Source organism: Sphaerodactylus townsendi, linkage group LG10 (genome assembly GCF_021028975.2).
Source record: "Sphaerodactylus townsendi isolate TG3544 linkage group LG10, MPM_Stown_v2.3, whole genome shotgun sequence".
Classification (NCBI taxonomy): Eukaryota; Metazoa; Chordata; class Lepidosauria; order Squamata; family Sphaerodactylidae; genus Sphaerodactylus; species Sphaerodactylus townsendi.
The window spans coordinates 2,234,371-2,257,094 of NC_059434.1; the positions used below are offsets into that span (position 1 = coordinate 2,234,371).

The following is a 22,724-nucleotide window of genomic DNA, read 5'->3' on the forward strand; positions in this document are numbered from 1 at the left end:
TTCTATTATGTGCAACATTTTATTTTTTATTGAATACGCTTAAATAAACTATTTAAATATATGTTACCACGGCCATTCTGGGGCATTCTTTCCTTGATTTTTATTTTATGGCTTCACACACTGCATAGATAATTAGGCTTTCCCTGACACTTTGGTCTCATGAGAACCAGGATTGTTTCCATTATCTCATGGGGCCATGATACCAGGTGGCTCGCTATCTCCATCTGTCACTGACCTTGAGGCGCCTCAGCTCCAAACTAACTCTTTCTCACATTTCTTGGGGAAATGGGAGGGGGACTAACCTCAGAAAAAAGGGGATAGCAAAGCCAGGTTCACCAGAACTGCCTTTGACAAGCTGGGTGCTTCGATGCCTATCAATAAACGCTGCTGATCAACGATACAGAGTCCGTTTATTGCTTCAAGGTTCAAGACCAAACAGGTGTTAACCTTCAAAGCCCTAAATAGTCAGTGACCATTTTACCAGCAGGACAGTCTCTCTCAGTATAACCCCCAAAGGGTGTTACACTCTACTGGAAGGAATCTGCTGGTGACCCCTGGCCCTAGAAGTGCCAGGCACTCCTTAATCATAGCCAGAACTTCTCTGGCTCTGGCCCCAGTCTGGTGGAACTCTCTGTCAGATGAGACTCTGAGGGGCATAGTTCGGTTTTGCAGGTCTTGTGAGGCAGGGATGTTCCACAAGGCCGATGGCGAAGGCAGCAACAGTTGCCTCCCTGCTGGCCTCCTGGCCCTCCCTGACTTTTCCTCACCTTTTTGTTACATTTATCTTCCTCCTCTCCCTCCTCTTCGTTCTCCCTCTGATAACATCATTGAATCCTACCACCCCTTGGGGTTGAGGAGTTAATAGTGGATGCCATCACGTACTAATGTTAATTTTAATGCTGCCTTTTAATGGGAAAGGTTTATATTTTATTTTTTAGAGCCTGTACTATGTAACTTATTGAATTTTAACTTGATTTATTATATTGTGCTCTACTTATGTTGTTCACCGCCCTGAGCCCTTAGGGGGAGGGCGGTTTATAAACCGAATATATAAATAAATAAATAAATAAATTAGTTTATATGACATTGGTGGGGTGGGTTGGGCATGATGTTGTTTCAATTCCCTACTACTACTACTACTCTTGGGCCGCTCAACCATTAAGTTGTAAGATGTTATAACAAAAGTGCCAGGGGCTATTCACATTACAGGAATTTTATTGGTATATATAGAAGTTTTGTTTTTATATGGTACTTTTGTATTTGTAAGTAGCCCTGCGCCAGTCTTCAGAGGTGAAAGGGTGGGACATAAGTTCAATAAAATAAATGAATAAATCCTAGCATGTGATGGCCACAGTCCAGCTCTTGATGCAAGTGGCCGGCACGGTCAGTTCAAACAGATTATGACATCAATGGCTGAATTTTGGCCATGTTGGAAACCACCTGGCAGTAAAAGCAAGCAAGGAATTAAAGTATCTTTAGTACCTCTGGGATGATGAACCTGATGCTCACTCTCTACTGTTCCAGGTAAGCTCTGGGTCCTCTTTACCTCCTACAAATAAAAACAGAGAAGAATAAATATACTTCATGGCTCAGTCTACCAAGGCCAAATTCCTGTTCAAAACAGTCCAGCAAAGACTGAGGGCACAGCTAGCAAATCTTCTATGGCTCAAAAGGAGTTTGGGCTATTGCCGCCACGAGAAGCACAAACACCACACTGGGAAGCTGCAAAGTGCAATCTCATCCCGAAAACAGGTCTATTAGCTGGCCCATCACCATAGATCTGATGTTTTCTGGGTTTTTCCCAGTGCCATCAATTATTGGGTTAAGACCCATTCCTAGGGATGACAGCTACCCACCTGGAGAAGATGGACCCAATTGATGACCCCAGGCCCCACAACCCTCGCAGACCTTGCCCAGTGTTTTCAGGCAGTTGCTGAGGAATGCCGCAGAATAATTCCCATGGGCAAAATAGTGGTTTGTTGGATGCGTAATGACGGTTGTCTTGGGTAAACCAAGTGTAAATTTATTAAGAACAGCTGCTTGCCCAGCCTGCTTACCCAGAACCATCAGTAACCAGCTGGAACTGATTCAAACTCTGTTACAAGACATGAAAGGGGCTTCTGAATACTGCAGGGCCCCCTTCTAGGATCACCCCTCACCTCCCCCCAGAATAGGAGCTTTCCACAGCAAAGCCACGTCCTCAATCCTCAATTCTGTAAAGAACTTCAAAAGGATGCCATGATACAGTAGAATTCCATACATCTTTCAAAACACTTTCAAAGTTCAGTGCTAATCACAGAAAATATTTCTGCTGAAACTCAAGAAGACTTTGGCCTCAATAAACATATGGAGGACTGTGTTGTTAAAAGTGAAGAGTCAGACTTACCACCCGATTAGCAGCAGCACTGAAAGCCAAATCCAGAGCAAGGATCATGGAACAAATACAGAATTGCATCTTTTCCTCTTATTTGGCACAGAGAAAAAAGGGACGAGTTTTTCTACTGTGATGGGTGTTTCAGTGCCTGAAGATCTGAGGCGGGTACTCAAATCAACATTCGAGTTTCTGGTAACTCACTTGGTTTTAGAGTATGTTTAACTTCAAACAATCAGTGCTTTCATCAGTGTTAATCATTAATGTGTTCATGTACTAAGGGAAATGCTGACTTCAGAGATCTTTGGGGTGAAATCTGGAGTTGTTAACATTTATCCCGAGAGCGTGACTGTCCAGAATATGGGACTGATCCATTTTAGGTGGAGGCATTTTCTCAGACTTTCTAGCTTTCCTCCCTTCTCTGACTCCAGAATAAGTTACCACCCTGTCTTCTGGGCTGTTAAAAGTAAAAAGAACCAGCTGGTGTGTGAGGAGGTACTTCCAAGTTTTTTTGAGTCGGGTTCCTGCCCTGCCTGTAAAGAGTCTGACCTTTGCTGCTGCTGCTGCTGCTGCTGCTGCTTTTGGCAAAAGGGTTAAAGCAATGTCAGACCAAAAAAACATGATTAATCTGAGGAACTTTCCTTGCATCTGTACCAGACAGAGCCAGATTAGCACTGATTCAACCAATCAGACAGCTGTCTCCTGGCATAATCTTCCACAACTGGTAAGCCAGTGGGGAAAAAACAATATTGAACTTATCTGTAACTGTTGTTCCTCAAGTGGTCTTCTGTGCAGACACACATTGGAACTGCGCTTGTGCAGGCCAGCCACGGTCATTGAATAGCAAGCTCCTGTGAAGATAAACAGTTTAGACAGAAGCTTCTAGAGAGCTCCTCCCACTCCCAGCCAGAGCCTCCAGGCAGCTTCTTATGTTCAAAAGGTAATTGTCAGGATGTGTGTCATGGGGATTTCGCCAGGGTCATTACTGGGATGCTATGCTTTGCCAAGCTCTGTCTGCTGCTATGCCATGTTTATCTCCTGCAGGCGTCTTATCTATAACCTTGAGGGTTGGGTGTCTTATCTGTAACCTGCAGGTGTCTTATCTGTAACCTTGAGGGACCTTGCCCCAACGAGAAGAAGCAGATGATACAGACCAACTGGGATGACCACTGAAAGGCCACCATGGCAGATATTGTAGCAAATAAAGTCAACAGCCATATGGAGGCCAGCAGGACATGGAGGAGGAATGTTCAGGCAAGGACCGTGGGTAATCATAGCCTTGAAACAAGAGCCCAGGCTGGCTTGGCAAGCAAGCCAGCTTGACCGGAACTTCCACAACTTCATTGCTCAAAGAGTCATCTATGACCTGCTGGTACATAGACCCCATGGGTAGTGGCAGGGCCCTCAACATCGAGGGAAAGTCTGTATAAAGCACTGAAAAATCAGCCGTCAAAGTCAATAGTTTTGGCTTTGACTCATGTCTCAACTCTGACCGCACTGGTGAGAAGCGTTCTTTATGTCAGGAAAGTGTGTCATGTCCCGACTTTAAAGGACTGGCAACGAGCCCTGAATTTGATGCCGGCAGTGAAAGAGAAGATCAATGTTGATGCCTCAGAGAAACCGAAGGAGGTGATGCATCATCAGGTGATCAGGGCTCGACTTCAAGGAAGCCCATCACCTCTGATAAGCCGCTCTCGGCATGGCATTCATCAGCACCAACAACACTTTTGGCAACAACTGATAGTGGCTGGGGCTGCGTCCACGAGTCTCCTACATCCACGGAGAACGAGAGGAAAATCGATGACATTGAGAGGGCTTCACCTCTGGCTTTTTATCTCCTTTAGTGCCACACTCCACTGGTTTGGAGCATTATGAGGCCTTCTTGGCCAGCAGCTTGGAGGAAGCCCAGACAGGGGCGGAAGATCCATATGGCTAAGACAAAGGAGCCACAAGCGAGGCGACAGAGGGGGATTTCGCCAAGGTCTCCCCATGAAGCTTTTCAGGAGCCAAATATTTCTTCCACAAAGAGGCCTTTAGACATGAGACCCTGACACTCAAGGCTTTGCAAGTAAGGGGGGCACAAAAATGACACAGAGGGGAGAATATGGCCTTCCCCAAGGCACAGGAGGCAGTCTTTATGCCCATCATTTTTGGCCATTTTGTCCCCATAAATTGAGCATTTATTGAAAAGTGGCTCTCCTTTCACAGAAATATTGATATAAAGGAATGCTGAAGAAACTGAAAAAGAGCAGAGCTGGGCAGCTTGATTGTTCTTTCCATGGTGGTCATTGAAGAACTGAGGGAAGTGCTCCTCCTCCCACCCTATCATGTGACCTTTTGGGTGAGAAAAGCTGCCTGGAGGATCTGGTTGGGAGTGGGAGGAGCTCTCTAGAAGCTTCTAAACTGTTTACCTGCACAGGAGCTTGCACAGGAGCTTGCTATTCAATGACCGTGGCTGGCCTGCACAAGCGCAGTCCCAGTGTGTGCCTACACAGAAGGCCATGAAGAGGTACATGAGTGCTATAGTGCCAGTAAAGGTGTACAGCCTATAGGGCAGTGGTGGCAAACCTATGGCACTCCAGATGTTCATGGACTACAATTCCTATCAGCCCCTGTCAGCATGGCGAATTGGCCATGCTGGCAGGGGCTGATGGGAACTGTAGTCCATGAACATCGAGTGCCATAGGTTCGCCACCCCGGCTATAGGGACATGGGGTCACCCATGATCCCAGGCGCAAGTCTTTGGGTCACATGGGGGAGAGCTGGGCACTCCTCTCCCACATGACCAAAAGGCACGCACCCCAGTCACATGGTACTGAGCCCCATCCCCAGCCTGGAGGGAGGCAGGAAGGGGACGGGGCTTGGCAGCAGGTGGCCACAGTGCCTGCCTGGGTCTCCCGCCACTGCTGAGCCCCGCCCCCAGCCTCCGTGCAGACCACTTTTGGCCTACCCAGGCCCTTCGGGCCTGCACGGAGGCCAGGGGTGGGGCTTGGTGGCAGGTGGCTCTGCACAAGCCCTGCCTCCAGCCTCTTTTCTAAAGGGAACTACCAGCACATTCCAGACACCAGAAGGGCAGTGGTTGGTGCAGCCACTGGGCCCTGTGGGATCTACACTTGTGGGCATGGTGGGCTTTGGTTAGGGCTCAGATGTCAACAAAGGCACTGAAGCAAGAAGAGAGTTGTGTCATCGTGGATTGGGAAATGTCCCTTGAGATTTTTGAGAACATGATCTACTTGCTGCCTTAGCTGAAACTAGGAGCCAAAAAAACCCTCTGTCAGTGCACCCACTCTTGAAATTCTGTCAGCCAGTTTAAATGAGTTGAGAATAAACTTGTTTGCACTTCTGTAGGAATACATTTTTAGATATACTTGGTTCTCTGCTGTTCTGCCCACTTTCTTTATTAGCATATCAGACGCCCCCACTACATGTTTCCAAGAGATTTATAGCTATAAAGACGCTGCGCATAAGAGGATCCCTCTTGCTGTGGGGCTGAGGAGGCGGCACCTCCAGCCTCCAAGATCTTCTGAAGATCCATCGTGCCGATGCTGAGAGGTTGTTTTCTATGGGAAGGAAGTTCATAATTGCTCAGAAAGGTGGATTCCGCACAGAATGTTAATAATGGGTTGCATCCATTATTTTTGAATCGGAGTTTATTTTATTCCATGTTTGTCCTTTGCCTGGGTGCCCATTTTCCTTGAAGGAATTGAGTTGAGGTCGGGGGGGAGGGGCTTAACACAAACCCACTATTTTTTTACAGTGCAAAAATGCAAGCACAAACAACCTATTTTCCTGCGTTCTGATTGGCTGTTCCATCACCACAGTTCCCCCTTCCACCCATTCCCACCCTCTGCTAAAGGAATGCTTCCAATTGGTGGAGAATCTACAGCAACCCAGGACTTCCTGTTCCCATTTCTACAAAATGGGGAAATGTTTAGGGCTTTGAAACCAAAGCACATGTAAACATGAAGCATGCCCCCCCCCCGGTTGTAATATACAAAATAATAAAATCTGTCCAAAAAGGGAGCAAAGGAAGATGTCTCACCCACATCCAAAGGTGTGCATTTGCCTAGCTATGTGCTCTGAGCATTATCGGTGAAGATAATTTTAAAAGGAAATGGGGCTATTGCTTGCAATGGCCTCGTTTGCCGTGAATCTACTGCTGCACGTATTTGGGTGAAATGGTGCTCACAGTTGCTGCCATGGGGAGGAAATGTTCTTGGGGCATATTTCTGAAATGGCGGGCTGTCACACCAATCAGCAGCTCAGCAGAAATGGAACTGACAAGACGTGAGGTGGGAGAATGGATGGCGGGGCAGGAAAAATCAAGCGGTTGGGGGCCTGTGCTGTTCCCTCGGGAGTGGGTTCTACCCAGGATTTTTCCAAAAGTGCAATTCTGGCATTTTTTGAAAAACCCAGTTTGAGGGAAATTTAACAGGCCAATCCCGCTTTAGGGAAGGGACTGATGCAAAGCTCTTCTCCAATATTTCCCTTTGTCAACCCATTATATTTCTAGCATGCGGAATTCACCAAAGCTGCCATCAGCTAAGCACATTTGGCAAATTGTTACTTATAGTCTGCCTTTCTCACTGGACTACAGGCAGATTACATAGAGTACGTCAACACAATGTCAGGACTGAGCCTGTCAGTGCCAAATGGCAGGTAGGGCAGGGGGAGGTGGTTACCATCTTCTGATGTGTGCAAAAGCACTTTTGAATAATTCAGTTGTGCACAGCTTGTGAAAAGCCAGGAGAGTGTGAGTCTTTCTTCCTCGGCCTTTTCAGCACAAGTTGCTTACAGCATATCTTGCCATCAAATGCTACATTTTATTCTGTTACTTCTGCATTTCCCCTTCATTTGGTTCTGTAAACATTTTCCTCTCAGTTTTTTTTCTATTGTCTTCTCAAGCACTTTTACCACAATATTTTAAGAATCTTTTTCCAGGCCAGGTCCCCAGGAGTCTGCAGTCATGTTGAAATGGTCTTTATTTCTCTGTCTCACCAAACACCCAGCCATTTTCTCTTCCCCTCATTCTCCATTTTCAAAAGGAATTTTCTAAAAAAAATCCAAACCTCTATTGCATTAGCAATATAATGTAAAGTCACAGACACAAGCAGGTTGATTGTACCAATTTCCTCCCAAACGATCTATGTCATTTCAAGGGGAAGATACAATATGTCCTTGGTTAGCAGCAAGTGAAATTGACAAAGGAAGTTGCTTTTGCAGGAAAATCATTCCATAAATTGCAGAGCACAACAGAATAATGCCGGTTGCAGGAGGCTGTTGTTTGTGGCACCTGCCAGAGGTCCTGCTCAGATGAGCAAAGTTACCCTGACTGAGCAGAGGAGAGGAAGTGGTCCTTAAGATACAGAGACCAGGGCCATTAAGGGCTTAACATGTGATACTCAACACTAAATTGAGTGTAGTAAATAATAGGCAGCACAATGGCAGCGATACACATGCCTCATCTAGCTCTCAATAATGGGCAAGCTGCAGCATTCTAGGCAAACTAAGTTTAGTCTAGTTTCGCTGTTACCTTGGCATGGATCAAGGTGACCGGATCAGCTGTTTTAAGGGAGGTGTCAGAACCCCAACAAATCCACAAAGACTCTTGTTGTAGAACAGCAGCTTTATTGAATCAGGACTGAGAATTGGCCGTGAAAACTGCAATAATAAAAGAACTGCCAACCCCCACCCCCACCCCACCCCCAGCCTGGGAAAGACCGCCAGAAAGCAAGTGCTTGAAGATAACAGAAGATGAGCAGACAGTGGCCTTGACGCCACCTGGGATCTCCACACATTCTACAGCAGCTAGAAAAGGCAGTTAGAAATACAATTGACCCCTACCAACCTCCCCCCAGTGAAATGAAACAGCAGCGTTAGCAAAACCCTAAATACAGGCCTCCTGACAGGAGGAGATCATCTTCTGGTGTAGACTGAGTTGGGAGAAAGCATTTTTGCAGCCAAATTAACTTTCTTCTCTAGCAGTAACGCTGGATTCACAACTAACATCCACAACTAGGAGCAGCAGTGGCGTAGGAGGTTAAGAGCTCGTGTATTTAATCTGGAACCGGGTTTGATTCCCAGCTCTGTTGCCTGAGCTGTGGAGGCTTATCTGAGGAATTCAGATTAGCCTGCGCACTCCAACACTCGCCAGCTGGGTGACCTTAGGCTAGTCACAGTTCTTCTGAGCTCTGTCAGCCCCACCTACCTCACAGGGTGTTTGTTGTGAGGGGGGAAGGGCAAGGAGATTGTAAGCCTCTTTGAGTCTCCTGCAGGAGAGAAAGGGAGATATAAATCCAAACGCCGCTGCTGCTGCTGCTGCCTCTTCTTCTTCTTCTTCTTCTTCTTCTTCTTCTTCTTCTTCTTCTTCTTCTTCTTCTTCTTCTTCTTCTTCTTCTTCTTCTTCTTCTTCTAACAGAGCCCAATCGACACCGAGACTTTACGCGTGTGAGATGTACTGTATTACCATCAGCTTTGTTGCAAGGCTGACAGTTGAAAATTTCCCATCATGACAGAATTTGAATATGCCCCATGAACTGTACTGCCCTTCCTTTTCTCTTGTACTGCCCTAGACTAAATCTTCTGTATGCCTGATAAAGGTTGGTATTGGTACTGGACTAAATATTTTGCAATTGGTGCTGGCAAAAAAAAAAAGGTTTATCGAACCAATCTTGAAACCAAGATTTAAAAATCTTGAATAATGATGTTGATAATATAACTGAGACAACAGCCAAATGTCAATGTCTCACTATTGAGATGCATCTACCAGTGCTGAGTGAGACTTCTATGATACTGCAGCCAATTCTTAAGATCTATTATGTTATATATAATTTTTTTTTGTTATATATAATTTACATTTTTTTGTCTGTCTTTTATGCTGATATGCCAATAAAAGTTGACTTGACTTGAATGTTGGATCTAGTGTGGCTGTTAACAGAGTCAGCCAGGATCTGCTGAACCCTGTTGAGAATGGGAAGCCAACTGTCCTTCAAGACAGGCCATGGAGTAACTGCAGAATGGGAGTGATATGGATGCCCCACTGAACTCCCAATAACAGGTGAGTCTTGGGGAATTCTGGTAAGGTTGCTTCTGAGTAAGCACCCATGGCAGAGCTTCCAGCTCTCTTTTCTCCCTCCCACCTCGGGTGCACGTCCTTCAGTGTGAGTGGCCATGGGTGAGTTTCTAAGCGCAGTCTGCTTCCTTTAACAGGAAAGAAGCTTTATTACTAAAAAGAAAATGAGAGCACGTATACAGAGAGCACACAGCCATCATAGGAGGAGATACAGGTGTACAGAAATAAAAGGGGAATATATATCTAACTAAGTTATACCATGCTAGTTACCTCCAGACAGAGCAAATACATTCCCTCCCCGTCCCCCACTCCCACATCTCAGAGATGGTCTTCCACATGTCTGAACTAGGTTTCCCTTCTTCTGCTCTCCTTGAACAAAGGTGACTTCACCTCTCCCAATCCAGCGTCAGGTCTCAGCCTCACATGGGCGCCCCTGTGCCAGGCTTTGAGCTTTAGGATGCTCATCCATCAGGCCCTCTTTGGCAGGTATCCCAAATGTGGGGGGTGGGCTGAACTGGGGTCCCATTTCTCATGAGTCCACTTGGGAAAATAAACAGTTTGCTGCAGGCCCCTAAACCCAAACCATACAGCTGCAACTTAGACATTCACCGTTGATTCTAAGGGCTCATTAATGTGGTCCTGACATGATCTTAGCAGCTGGGGCAAAATTCTAGGACACAAGTTGTGGCCTTTGCAAATCCAGGGTTGCTGTCAACATCCATTCTGGAAACTGGGTGAAAATGGTCTACAAAGAGAGCATGTGGTCTTTTAGGCAGTACCTTTGGCAGACTTCTGCAGTAACTGGCATTCAGGATGGAGTGAATTCTCAATATTTTATCAGCAGAACACTTCACAAATGTATCACAATTCTTTGTTCTTGAGGCCATGAAGGCTCAGATTTTGGAGTCAACCACGTGTCTGAAGGACTCTCATGTGGCATGCGGGACCCCTGGACTGGTCCATGTCAAAGATTTAGGGTGGGCTACCTCAACAGCTTTTTTCTAATAGGGGTGATTTTTCACAGTCACCTGACAGTGGATATCTGTTTCTGCTTCAACATACGCTGAGTTGCATGTCTTCCTGTGTGGGAAAGAACATAAGATAAACTTGTTACACCTGGGCAGCTTTGTCAAGTATCCTGGCAGGCAGTGAGGACTGGTATTACTCCCCCCCTTGAGTGGAAAACCAACCCTTCTCATCTCACTTGGCTACCAGTGAAGTTGCCCCCCAACACACCCACACACACACACAGAGCTAAGAAGAGCGGCATTCACTCAGCTCTTGATTTCTGCCAGAGGTGGAGCAAGGGGGAACTGTGCCCGGGGCATGCACGTGCCCTGCACCCCCACTGAGGCGCTGTCTGCCCCCACCCCACCCGGAACCCCCAGGGCGCCACCCCATACCCCCTCTGCTGCCTGGCCACAGCCCCTCCACTGCTCTGCCCAGGGCATTGCACCCCACCCAGTTCCATTGGCGCTACGCCACTGATTTCTGCTACAGGTGATGGGTAGGGAGCCAGCAGAGAATAATTCCCGCTGAAACCACACTCTGAAGGCATTTTGCTGGGTCTCTGGGGAGGAGCCACACAGCCTTGTAAAGGCTGCATTAGGTCAGCAGGGGGCTTTTGGGGAATCTCCCTAAGGAATTTTAGGATACGCCCAGTGGTGGGATTCAGCAGGTTCACACCACTTTGGCAGAATTGGTTGTTAAACTGGTGCTTGTAAAAAACCAATTGTTAAATTATTTGAATCCCCCATTCAAAGGCTGTCAGGGCATCCTGACTCTCAAGTGGCAGGGAAACCAGGCAGTGGCTAGTGGCCACGTGCAACCCCATATCCTGCCTGTCATGATCAGCCCATGTCTGGTTTAATCCTGCCAACAGACAGTGGTTTCCTTGCCTGTTAGCCTCCCCCTTCTGTTGTATTGCAGGGTCAGAATTCCTCTATTTGTTTATCTGTTTCTTCAGTGCCTACATGCAGGCATTTCAGCACCCAAGGTGGGCAACAGCAGCATAAAAACAGCTCAATAAAATAAATGTGAAACAAACATAGACTACCTTCAAACCACATTTGAAATAAACAAAAAACCACCTGTGCCCCACCAGGAGGGTATTCTGGGCTTATGGGCTCACATAACTGGGTCTTGTTTCTAAGGATGATAATTTATTCTGCACTGAGACTGATGCATTTGCTGACGGCTCAGCGATGGTTGTTCCCTCTCTAGAAATTCAGTCTGGGGTGGGGTTGCCAGCTGGGGGTTGGCACCAACCTGGGGTTTTGGAGGGTGGAGCGGGGGCAGGGAGCTTTACAGCATATAATGCCACAGAGTCCATCCACCAAAGCAGCCATTTTCTCCAGAACTGACCTCTGTCGTTTGGAGATCAATTGTAGTTCTGGCAGACCTCCCGCCCCTACAAGGCAATCCTAGCTTGGCGACTGTCCTTGTACAATGTTTTCTCCATAGCGAGAGGGGCAGGGGGGCTGTGCTGATGTTGCCTGGAGTGGGGAAAGTGTTCCTTGAATTATGGATGGTCAGCATAAGCCCCCAAATCACCCCAGAAATGGATCATATTAGTGGATTGAGGGGGTGGGCAGGAAAGTCTTCACAAAACCACACCTGGCTTACTGTGTGATGGGATAGATCAACAACTCTATGGAATCACTGTTGTGGACCATTGTGAGACTCCAGTTGACACAAAACACCCTATTTTGGCTACTATCGGGAGCTGAATAGATGCATTCGCCACCCACACTGCACTGCCCAAGCATCAGCCACAGGGCTGGAACCAAGGGGCTGGAGTGGCCGTATCACTGCCTTCCTTCCTATTCCCCACAGCAGCTTTGCTTGGGGCCTTCTGCAGGCACCCTGTCGGGGCGAACCAACATGCATCTTCTGTGGAATGAGCTGCCCAAAGACACCAGGAAGGCTCCCACCCACACTTCTGATATTCCACATACTCTGTAAAACAGAATTGGCGGTGGTGTGTTTTCCAGGTCTTGACCTGGTAGTTTTAGTTCCTACTGTTTCATCCAAGATGCTGGTGAAACATAAGGAGCAAAAACTACCAGACTACGGCCAAACAGTCTAGAAGACCCACACCCGCCAGTTGATTCCAGCCGTGGAAGCCTTCAACGACACATAAGAAGTCATTTTTATAAAAGGAATAGGGCAATAGAAGAATGGAATGGCTCGGGAAAGTCCTTTTATAAAGAAAATGGGACTGTAGTCTATGTCATGTTGCATGTATTATTGGAAGCTTTCATGGCTGGAATCACTAGGATGTTGTGGGTTTTCCAGGTTGTATGGCTGTGTTCCAGTAGTATTTTCTCCTGACATTTCACCTACATGTTCAACTCTGAAGATGTCAGCCACAGATGCAGGTGAAATGTCAGGAGAAAATGCTACTGGAACCCAGAACCCAGAAAACCCACAACATTCTGTTTATATTGTATTTGCTATAGGTACTATCTTGCTCTCACTACACTGTTATCTACTTCTGTGATTCCACAATGGTACTGGTAATACATATCTATTACTTGTGCTTTGTTTTCAGATTTTTGTAATACTGATCCCATTACTCCACTTTTCAGATGTCTTATTTTGGCGATTCCACTGTTTTAAGCTGTACAATTCACTCTGAGGTTCAATGAGAAAAGCAGACTATAAATAACATAAATAAATGAAGGAGAGTTGGGCAGTTGTAAGGAGACTCAAAAAGGCATACAAACTCCTTTCCTTCCTTGAGGTAGGTGGGGTTGAGAGAGCTCTGAAGAACTGTGACTAGCCCAAGGTCACCCAGCTGACGTGTGTTGGGAGGGCACAAGCTAATATAGTTCATAGATAAGCTTCCATAGTTCAAGTGGCAGAGCAGGGAATCAAACTTGGTTCTCTAGATTAGAGTGCACCTGCTCTTAACCACTAGACCACGGTGGCTCTTTCCTATCCTTCCTATATAATTTATATTCGGGGTAATCCTGTATTAGATGTGCATTTGTAAAGTACCATCAAGTCACAGCCAACCTATGACAACGCAGTAGTGTTTTCAAGGCAAGGAACTAACAGAGGTGGATTTCCTTGGGGGTCTCCCATCCAAATACTAACCAGAGCCAACCCCACTTACTTTCTGAGATCTGATAAGAGCAAGTTAGTCCGGGTCATCCATATTGGAACTCCTGCATACATACTTTTCTTGAAACCAGCTGCCACAGTAAATCTTTTAGCGTTTGAAATGTCTCAAAACTCAGACTGTGTCTCCATTTGGGGGTGTATGACCACCAATAGCACAAGACCCCTGAAGGATTGGGATGGGTCGATTAACTTTCAAAGAAAGTTTCAGAAAAGCCTCTAACAATGCCTAATGAATACCTCTCACCCACCCCCACCTGCACCCCGCTTTCAGATCAGATTGTATGGGTCTGCTACAGGTATTTTTTAAAAAACAGTTCTATCCTATCTTAGTAAGAAGGCTCAATTGGACTAATTCTACCACTTCTGTGGATTCCAGGTTGTAATTAGCCCAGAGTTTTGAAACACCTTTTTCCCGTCTTGTGGTATTTTAGTGATTGTTTGAATTTGTTTTATAGTTGCTTTAAAATGTTTCATGTCTATACTGTGCATTTTGGGGAACAGTTTTGGAAAAGCAAAATATTCCAGCAGGATAGAATTTTCTGAATTCAGATCAAATTGATGGGCAGGTGGCATCCCGCTGCTTGAGAAGGACTTGCATGTCTTGTGGGTAGAAATCAGCAAACCCCAAATACTATTGCAACTGTTTGTGTTGTGCACGGGGCTTGCCAATGTAAGACATCTTTCACCTTGTTTTGGTCCATCTCAATGCCTCCACCCGCCCGAAATCTGGTAACCAAGAAAGTCCAGCTTCTCTCTGTGGAATTCACACTTAGACAGTTTCATTGTACTGCCCAAACCAGAACCTGCATTCTTCAGAGGCCAACCTCCTGGTGGTCCCTGGTCCCTTGGAGATACGTTTAGCCCCAACTAGGGCCAGGGCATTTACTGCTCTGGCCCCCACTTGGTGGAATGCTTTACCATCTGCCACCAGGGCCCTGCGGGACTTGAAAGGGTTCCGTAGGACCTGTAAAACTGAATTATTTTGCCAGGCGTTTGGTTGAGGCCAGCCTCCCTATTTCCACCCAGTTGTCATCTGTTCCAGCCCCAGACTTCAGGTGGGAAGCTCAGACGTTCCTTGCCCTCAGTGTCAGTTGTGGTGATGTCATCCGTGATTCTATCCCCTTTAGGGCTGCCCCTGTCCTGGAGATCACCGGTGTGGAGTGTGTCGGCTTTGGAGAGGTTGGCTGTCCTTTTGGTGTACCGGTCGCCTAGCGCACCAGGGGACGGCCTGCTACAGCTGCTGGAGGTGGTGGCTGACTAGACGTTGCAGTTCCCTAGACTTATTGTCTTGGGTGACTTCAACGTCCATGTCGACACCGCCTCTTGTACAGTGGCTGTGGACCTGGTGTTATCCATGGCAGCACTGGGCCTCTCCTTGGTAAGCTCTGGCCCCACTCATGAGGCTGGTCACACTCTGGATTTGGTCTTTGGTTCAGGGGTTGATATGGTCGCATCCTCTATTGATAGAGTGCTGTGGTCCGACCATTATGCCCTGAAGGTTCAGATGGACCTACCACACCATTCCTGTCTAGGCGACGGACCAAATTTCCGCCCACGGAGACTGATGGATCCAATTGGTTTCCTGAATGCTCTGCAGGATCCTGAACCAGCCGGCACACTCGATGAGCAGGTAGAAGACTGGAACTCCCGTCTTTCCGATGCCATCAAGGTAGTTGCTCCCTGGTGTCCTCTGCGTCCCCGTTCTCGGCTGGCTCCATGGTATACCGAGGAGCTACGCCAGATGAAGCAGGAGCTCAGGCATCTAGAGCGAGTTTGGAAGAAATCTTGTGACGGAGCGGTGCGAGCATCGTATAGGACGCTTATGAAGGCCTATGAGATGGCGACGAAGGAGGCGAAGAGAGTTTTATTTCCCTCCTCTCTGGCGTCTGCTAGCTCTGGCCTGGCACAATTGTTTCCTGTGATTCGGTCTTTAACCTCACTATCTGAGGGCTCTACAAATTATCAATTGGCTATTAGCTGTGAGGCATTTATGAGCTTTTTTGCAGATAAAGTTGCATCGCTCCGCCAGGACCTTCCTGCTATTTTGACTACAATTAGCAAACTGGAGGCTCCCTTGCCGTCTTCTGGTCCTTCTGTTCTCATCACCATCACAGATACGCTCCGTATGTAGCTTGATCGAGGTGGATCGGCACTGCTGGTATTGTTAGACCTTACCGCAGCATCTGATGTGGTCGATCACGATCTTTTGGCCCATCGCCTGGCTGCTTCCGGGGTGCGGGGCACTGTCCTTCAGTGGATTGTCTGGTTCCTCCGGGACCAGAATCCGCAAGTGTGGTGTGGGGATCAGGCCTCCCAGAGGTGTCCGCTTCATTGCGGTGTGCCTCAGAGGGCGCTATTGTCCCAGCTGTTATTTAACACCTAGATGTGACCCCTTGCTTTAGGCTGATCTGTCATCAATATGCTGATGACATTCAGCTCATTCTGTTGATGGAGGGGGGAGCAGTCGCCGCCCCTGCGGCTCTACAGCATTGTCTGGAGGCAGCTGCTGGTTGGTTGCAAAAGAGCAGGTTAAAACTGAATCCATCAAAGATGGAGATCGCCCGGGCTGGGGCGATATGGAGGGTTGTGGGGATTTTCAGCCGCCGGTGTAGGAGGGGACCTCATTGGCACCGGCCTCCTCCGTTCGCAGCCTGGGGGTCCACCTGGATTTGTCTCTTTCAATGGAGACCCAGGTGGCCCATATAACCCGGGTTGCGTTTTTCCATCTTCGCCAGGCCCGGCGGCTGGCCCCCTTCCTCTCCCAGGCAGACCTGGCCACTGTGATCCATGCAACGGTCACCTCCAGGCTAAACTATTGTAACTCGCTCTATGTGGGCCTGCCCTTGCGTCTGATCTGGAGATTAAAACTGGTCCAACATGCAGCGGCTCGTCTGCTTACAGGAGGTCCCTATCGTGATCATATTCAGCCTGTGCTGCGCTGTCTGCATTGGCTTCTAGTGGAATTTCAAATCATTCACAAGGTATGGGTGTTAACCTTTAAGGCCTTATGCGGCCTGGGGCCTTCGTATCTTTGGGTCCGCCTTACCCCATATGTCCCTACACAGCCTCTACATTCAGCAGAGGCCAATTTGCTGGTGGTCCCTGGCTCCTCAATGATGCAGCTGGCCTCCACTTGGGCCAGGGCCTTTACAGCCCTGGCCCCTGCCTGGTAGTACACTCTTCCTCCATCTGTCCAGGCCCTGTATCTTGATGAGTTCCGCAGGGCCTGTAAGACCGAGTTGTTCTACCGGGCTTTTGGGGAGGTCAGCCCCTTTCCCTTTTACATTCTGAGACTTTTACCATCAATGTGATCCACCGTCTTTCCCCCTCATTGGGACGGTTTTTATTGGAAGTTTTTACTGTTGGACACCGGAAAGTTTATATGGAACGCTGTACTTTATGGTTTTAATGATTTAATGGTTCATGGAGCCATGCTATTTATTTATGATTCATAATTTTTGCTCCACTTATTGCTGTTTATTCTGATGTTCACCCGCCCAGAGCCCTTCGAGGAAGGGGCGGTATATAAATTTGAAGATAAATAAATAAATCATCCCACAGCTGCACTACAGACCAAAGTATTTGGCCTTCACTAGCTGAGCGGAGGAGAGATAAGCAGTCAGGAAGCAACAGGAGAATAGTTTCACACAGCAGATCCACACAGACCAGAATTCCCATCCCCCAGTACTCAGGCCACCCCGACACCCACATGGGTCTGCACAGAAGGTCACGAATAGAAACAGCAGCTGCTGGAGCTGAGAGCTGCGAAAGAGCCACGTTCTGCTCCATCTCACAGAAGAACACTGATGTACGTTGTGGGTTCAGTTGGGCAAGGGCTTGAGAGCATTTTGCCAGAGGCCCCCAAAACCTAGCCCGGGCACTGCCTCAATATGCAGATGGCTTGTAGATGGTGGTGGAAAGGCTAGTCCTGACCTTTTCCACATGCACAGCTGAGGTCAAACCTGGTGTCTGAAACATTCCCCCCCCCCCCTCGTTCAGGGGATTTTGCATTTATTCCACATGCTATTGCTGAAAACGTCTCAGTCCTGATGGTGGTGGGACGTCATCCTTGACTCAGAAGAACAACATTCCCCTTCAGACATATTTTCTCCACCACCTAATCCTCCATTTTCAAAAGGATTTAAAAAAAATACTGTATCACATTAGTGGTATCATGTAAGGGCACAGACACAAGTTGGGTCGATTGTATCAGTTTTGACCATTTCAACTTGAACCAGCAATGTCACATTGAGGTGAAGGTCCAGTGTGTCTGCAGTTAGGAGTGAGTGCCAAGGGAAGTTGTTTTTGCAGCAGGAAATTGAGGAGGGGCTGCCCCAGCCACAGGGATGTTTCACTGCCGCAGTTTCTTGCAAATTCCCTCCTGCAAAAACAACTTCCCTTGTAAATTTCATTCAATCCTAACTTCAGACACATTGTATTTAGACACGTGCTGATTCATGATGAAATTGACAAAGCTGGTACAATTGACCCAGCTTGTGTTTGTGCCCTGACATTACATCGCTAATGCCTTATGTCTAAGGGACCAAAAAAATTAAAATTCCTTTTGAAAACGGAGGATGAGGGGAAAGAGAAAATGGCTGAAGAGGAGATTGGGCAACTACATGCAAACATAAATAAGGGCCAGATATTTGACGGGGCAGAGAAATAAAGACTGTTTTAGCACAATCATACACTCAAGAGAAACTGGCTCGGATTGAAAAATAATTATGGTTAAAGTGCTCAGGAAAATAACAGAGGAAAAATGAAGGGAAAACATTTCTGAAACAATTTAGAGCCGGGAAAAGGTGAAATTAAAGGGGGGGAAATACAGTGTTTGGCAAGATTTGTTGTAAACAACCAGTGTGGAAAATGCTCCCGTTTCATCATAAACAGGTTGCTTTCATTAAGTCCTGATGGTAAAAATAATACTTTCAAACAATGCTGCTGTTTTAATACTATTATAGCAGATTACATGAGTATTCAAATCTTATAATGCATCTGTGGAAAGATGATTTTACTTTTAATTATGCTAAATTCAATTCCTGTTTTGCAAACATGTGGATGAAGTCTGAAACACCCTTTACACAATTTGTTCCTTCCACAAAACAGAAGAAACAAGAAAGAAAAACCCAACTGCAATTAATGTAGTAACAATCAATGGATCCTTCCAAAAATGTTAGTATTTTGATTTTTTTCTCAAGTGAGGTTGCAGTGTAACATTACATTTTCCCAAATGACAAATCTTCATTTGTGTAACAATCCAAGTTCTTTTTCAGAGGGCAAATATTTCCAATCCAAGAGATTAGTTTTAGAGGGAAGAGCCCATTCCAGGCATGAGGCTCTGCATGAAAGAGGCACCAGATTCAGGGTGGGGTAAGTCAGTCTTTGCTTAGGGACTGAAACTTGCAACTATCAGTCAGTTCGGTCAACGCATCTGGCTTCTGAATACTTTACAGGATTGGGACCAGGAGTCTCCACATGATGGGCTCATAATCCTATCTCTAGTGCTGGAGGGCAAAACTGGTGATAGCATTTAAAATGCAAGTCTTCCTTCTTCCAACAGCATAATTAAATATTAGACACTGTTTAGATGGCCAAAGCTCTGGTGGCACAGAAAGAGAGAAAGAGAGAAAGAAAGAGAGAGCCTTTTCCCCACAGGGACTGTTTTTGGCCCATCATCCTATTCATTCCAGGCACGTCGTCACGAAAGTTTGAAAGAAAATTCTTTGACATCATCCATGTCTGGGCTGCCTGCTGAATCAAACCCAGCACTGGAGAACAATCTACACTACAGGTAAACCATTCCTTGAAGACTATCACGTCAAAGAGAAATGTAATTCTTGTTCTGGAAAAGAGAGGCTCCAGCACAGAAGTAAAAGTAAATGGTCTTCAACTCAATAAAGTTAAAATACTCCCACCTTTTTTTTAACAATATGTAAATACAGGATGTGGGGTTTTCAGCCCCCCCGGTGGAGCCTGTGGATCTTCAGGAATTACAGCTAATCTTGGCTACAGGTGTCCTTTCCCCTGGAGAAACTGTCTGCTTTGGAGGGTGAGCAGCATTCAAATTGCGCTCTACCCAACTGAGGCCCCTCCCCTCTCTAACCCCTCCCATCCTGAGACTCCCCGCCCAAATCTCCTGGGATTTCCCAACCCCAAATCGGCAGCCTTCGCGGCAGGACTGACCAGTGACATCACTGGGGCTATTTGGGGTTCTTCATTTGCCTCACAGTGATCGATTCCACACAACAAATATATAACAGGTTGTAGTCATTAGAAAGGAACCCGTTTTCCCTTTTCCCGTTCACATGCATGCCCTGCAGGCAGCTATTGGAGCCCATGGAAACAACCTGGGTTGCTTTTGTGCCTTTGCACGGAGACACTTCTCTCTCTTTCTATTTCCTGCAACAGATGCGTAGCTCCCGGGGATACACAAAGGAACCCCCGCAGCCATGCCCACCATTACACAATACGATTGGGTGTGCTTGCATCGCAGCACAGGTGCAACGCGCAAATTTTTAAAAGAACAGAAAAAGGGGCCTCCCTGCACGGGCAGGGCAATAACAAAAGCATCGCTGTGGCGGGCGGATTCTCCCTGGCTGTGGGCAGCGCAGTGGAAGATGGGGCAACGAGGCCCCTCCTGCCTGGACAGCCCCTTGGAAGCAGCTCCCACCCGGGACTTTGCAAAAGGATTGCTGGCTTAGCCACTTTCAGAAGCCCTGGGCTCAGGGAAATAAAACAGGGAGCCCCTCCCCCCAAATGGCTTGCCTGGCATCCTGCACCCTTTATATCTGCCCTGTGCAGAATCAGCCAGCGTGGCTCTGTGGAGAACAGCCAGGTTTGGCAGGTAGGATGAAATATTTCAGCATTTTCATTCACTGTAGTTTAAATGTGATGAGTGCGCTTTCACAGCAGACAAGGCTGCAATCCCCCCTGCCAGTGAAGTCCCCCAAACTTCTAGATTCCGACAGTCTCTCTTTTGGGAAAAGAAAGGTACCTGCCTTCACTTGGGACACTTCTAAGTATCAAATGCTAACATTAGCAAATAAATTCAAGTATATTTTGTTAACAAAATTGTTTTCCTGCTTAGAATTTCTCTCCCACTAACCAGGCACTCTGCCATGTGTGTATTTAAGCAAAAGACATTAAGATCTGTTAGCACCTTGATGGAACTGATGTGTTAAGTAAATTCATGCTTGTAATTCATCAGTGGGGGAGGGGACTACTGGAGCCACACAATCAACAACCTTAAACAAACGTTGCTTTGTATCGCTTCTCATCATCCTTATTTTTCTCACTCTTAACAGCAATAAGGGACGGGAGCTCTGATGTCCTGTAAACACCTGTTCGCATCCTCCCCTGGCAGGATTTCAGCTCTGACATATAACCTTCAAAACTGAGGCTCCCTTCTGATTCATCACAAGATCTTTCCAGGTCATCTTCCGGTGCAATCCCATCCACATCTATAATGCCATTTACAGGGAGTTCATCTCTGGAGGTTTTCTTCCTAATTCTATCAGAGTTCAATCCTTGATTCGTTTCTTTTGAGCTTTGTGCATGAAGAGTGCCTCTGGTTACAAGTGCACTGGTTTTCTGTTTGTGGGTGACACCTAAAACCACACACACAACACACACAAAAAGAGAAGACAACATGAGTTAGTTCAATTTTACTGTCTTCAAAACCACCTTGATTATTTTGATGTCATAGTTTTTGAAACACAGATTAAGATGATCTTAATTGGTGTAGTTTAATTGGATTGTCTTAGATAAAAAGACACTTAAGAAATAATCAAAAATTTCTTATTCCCGGAGCCAATATAGGTAAAGTCGATTTGCTTAGACTTGCAAAAGAAACATTTAGAGATGAGGCAAACAGCAAAGATTGAAAGATAGTTTTGCACTAAGAAAATTGTGTCTTGGAAAGTTGGGAATGGTTTGGGGTTAACTAGAAAGCTTGGAGTAGCTGATTATTTGCAAAGGGTTGATTAGAAAACTTTCCTAGGGCATTTTGCTCAACTGTTATTTTCTGCAAGAGAAGGAGATGGGCAGCAGTTCTCCCATCAGCCTGTATGACTAAGGTGGAACATGATGGACGTTTATAAAATTATGCAGAGAGAGTTGACGAAGACAACATTTCCCCCTCTTCCAAAATACTAAAACTCAACAACATTAAATGAAGCTGATGGGCAGTAGACTCAGGATGGACAAAAGGAAATACTTCTTTTCATGGCAAGTGATCCAAATGTGAAATTCACTGCCAGAGGTTGTGGTGATGGCCACAGGCCTAGACAGCTTTAAAGGGCCATTAGATTCATGGAGGAGAAGTCCTTCAGTGGCTACTAGGTGTAGTGACTAAAGGGAACCTTTGGATTCAGAGGCAATGAGCTTCTACATCCCAATGGCAGGAGTTAACAACAAAGGACCTGGTTTCCGTACTGGGTTGCTGGACCTCCAGACGACCCAGTTGGCCAGTGTGTGAGACTAGATGATGGACTAGATGGACCACTGGTCTGATCCAGCAGAAGTCTTCAAATGTTCTTACCTACAAAAACTATGGCTCTTGCATTGGGCTTGACCAGGCTGGGTACCATCTGCCTCACTCATCTGTGAAGGGTGCTGCTGTCTCCCATGCCTGATGCAGAGCTCAGTCAGGCCAGATGCTATGTGTCTCTCCTCATCTACAGCTGGCACCACAATCTGCCTCACCTTGTGGAGGTTCTACCCTCTGCCTGGCCTTGCCTTGTGCACAGCTGGGCACCACACAGGGCTTGGCCTTGGTGCCATCATCTTCATTCCCTTGCATAGGACAGGATGAGCACCAGTGACTACCCTGGCACAGCAGTTGGCTAGGTGCCATCATCTGCCTTGCCTGAAGTGGGCTGAGCCAGGCATCGTACAGGTGACAGCAAGTGGGGCTGCCTCCTCTGCCTCGCCTCAGGCTGGCTTGCTGGCTGGCTGGCTGCCACCTTCCCCACCTTGTACAGGGCTTGGGTGAGTTGGGCTTAGGCCTTTTGTCAGAAGGGGGGCTGACCATCAGCCCACCAGGAGGCATCCAGATGCTTTCAATGGCCTTTCCCCTCCAACTGTGAGGTAAATTAGGCTGAGAATATGGAACTGGCCTAATGTCATCCAGTGAGTTTCCACAGCCGAATA

The 22,724-nt window shown here is 46.8% G+C and overlaps 2 protein-coding genes across 4 annotated transcripts in view; both read right to left on the minus strand.

Moving 5' to 3' along the window:
- Nucleotides 1-2,517, minus strand: part of HGFAC (HGF activator) — a 57,796-nt gene extending 55,279 nt beyond the window's left edge. Inside the window, exons 1-2 of the mRNA XM_048509543.1 lie at nucleotides 2,387-2,517; nucleotides 1,483-1,549 (exon numbers count right to left, since the gene is read on the minus strand). Coding sequence (XP_048365500.1) covers nucleotides 1,483-1,549; nucleotides 2,387-2,455 — 136 coding nt within the window. The 5' untranslated portion in view covers nucleotides 2,456-2,517. The remainder of the gene's footprint in view (nucleotides 1-1,482; nucleotides 1,550-2,386) is intronic.
- A 15,988-nt stretch (nucleotides 2,518-18,505) lies between these two features.
- The window catches only part of RGS12 (regulator of G protein signaling 12), a 108,478-nt gene continuing 104,259 nt past the window's right edge, over nucleotides 18,506-22,724 (minus strand). For all 3 annotated transcript variants that reach the window (XM_048509049.1, XM_048509051.1, XM_048509052.1), the window contains one exon: nucleotides 18,506-21,181. In XM_048509049.1, the coding sequence (XP_048365006.1) occupies nucleotides 20,820-21,181 (362 nt within the window). In that variant the 3' untranslated portion in view covers nucleotides 18,506-20,819. The remainder of the gene's footprint in view (nucleotides 21,182-22,724) is intronic.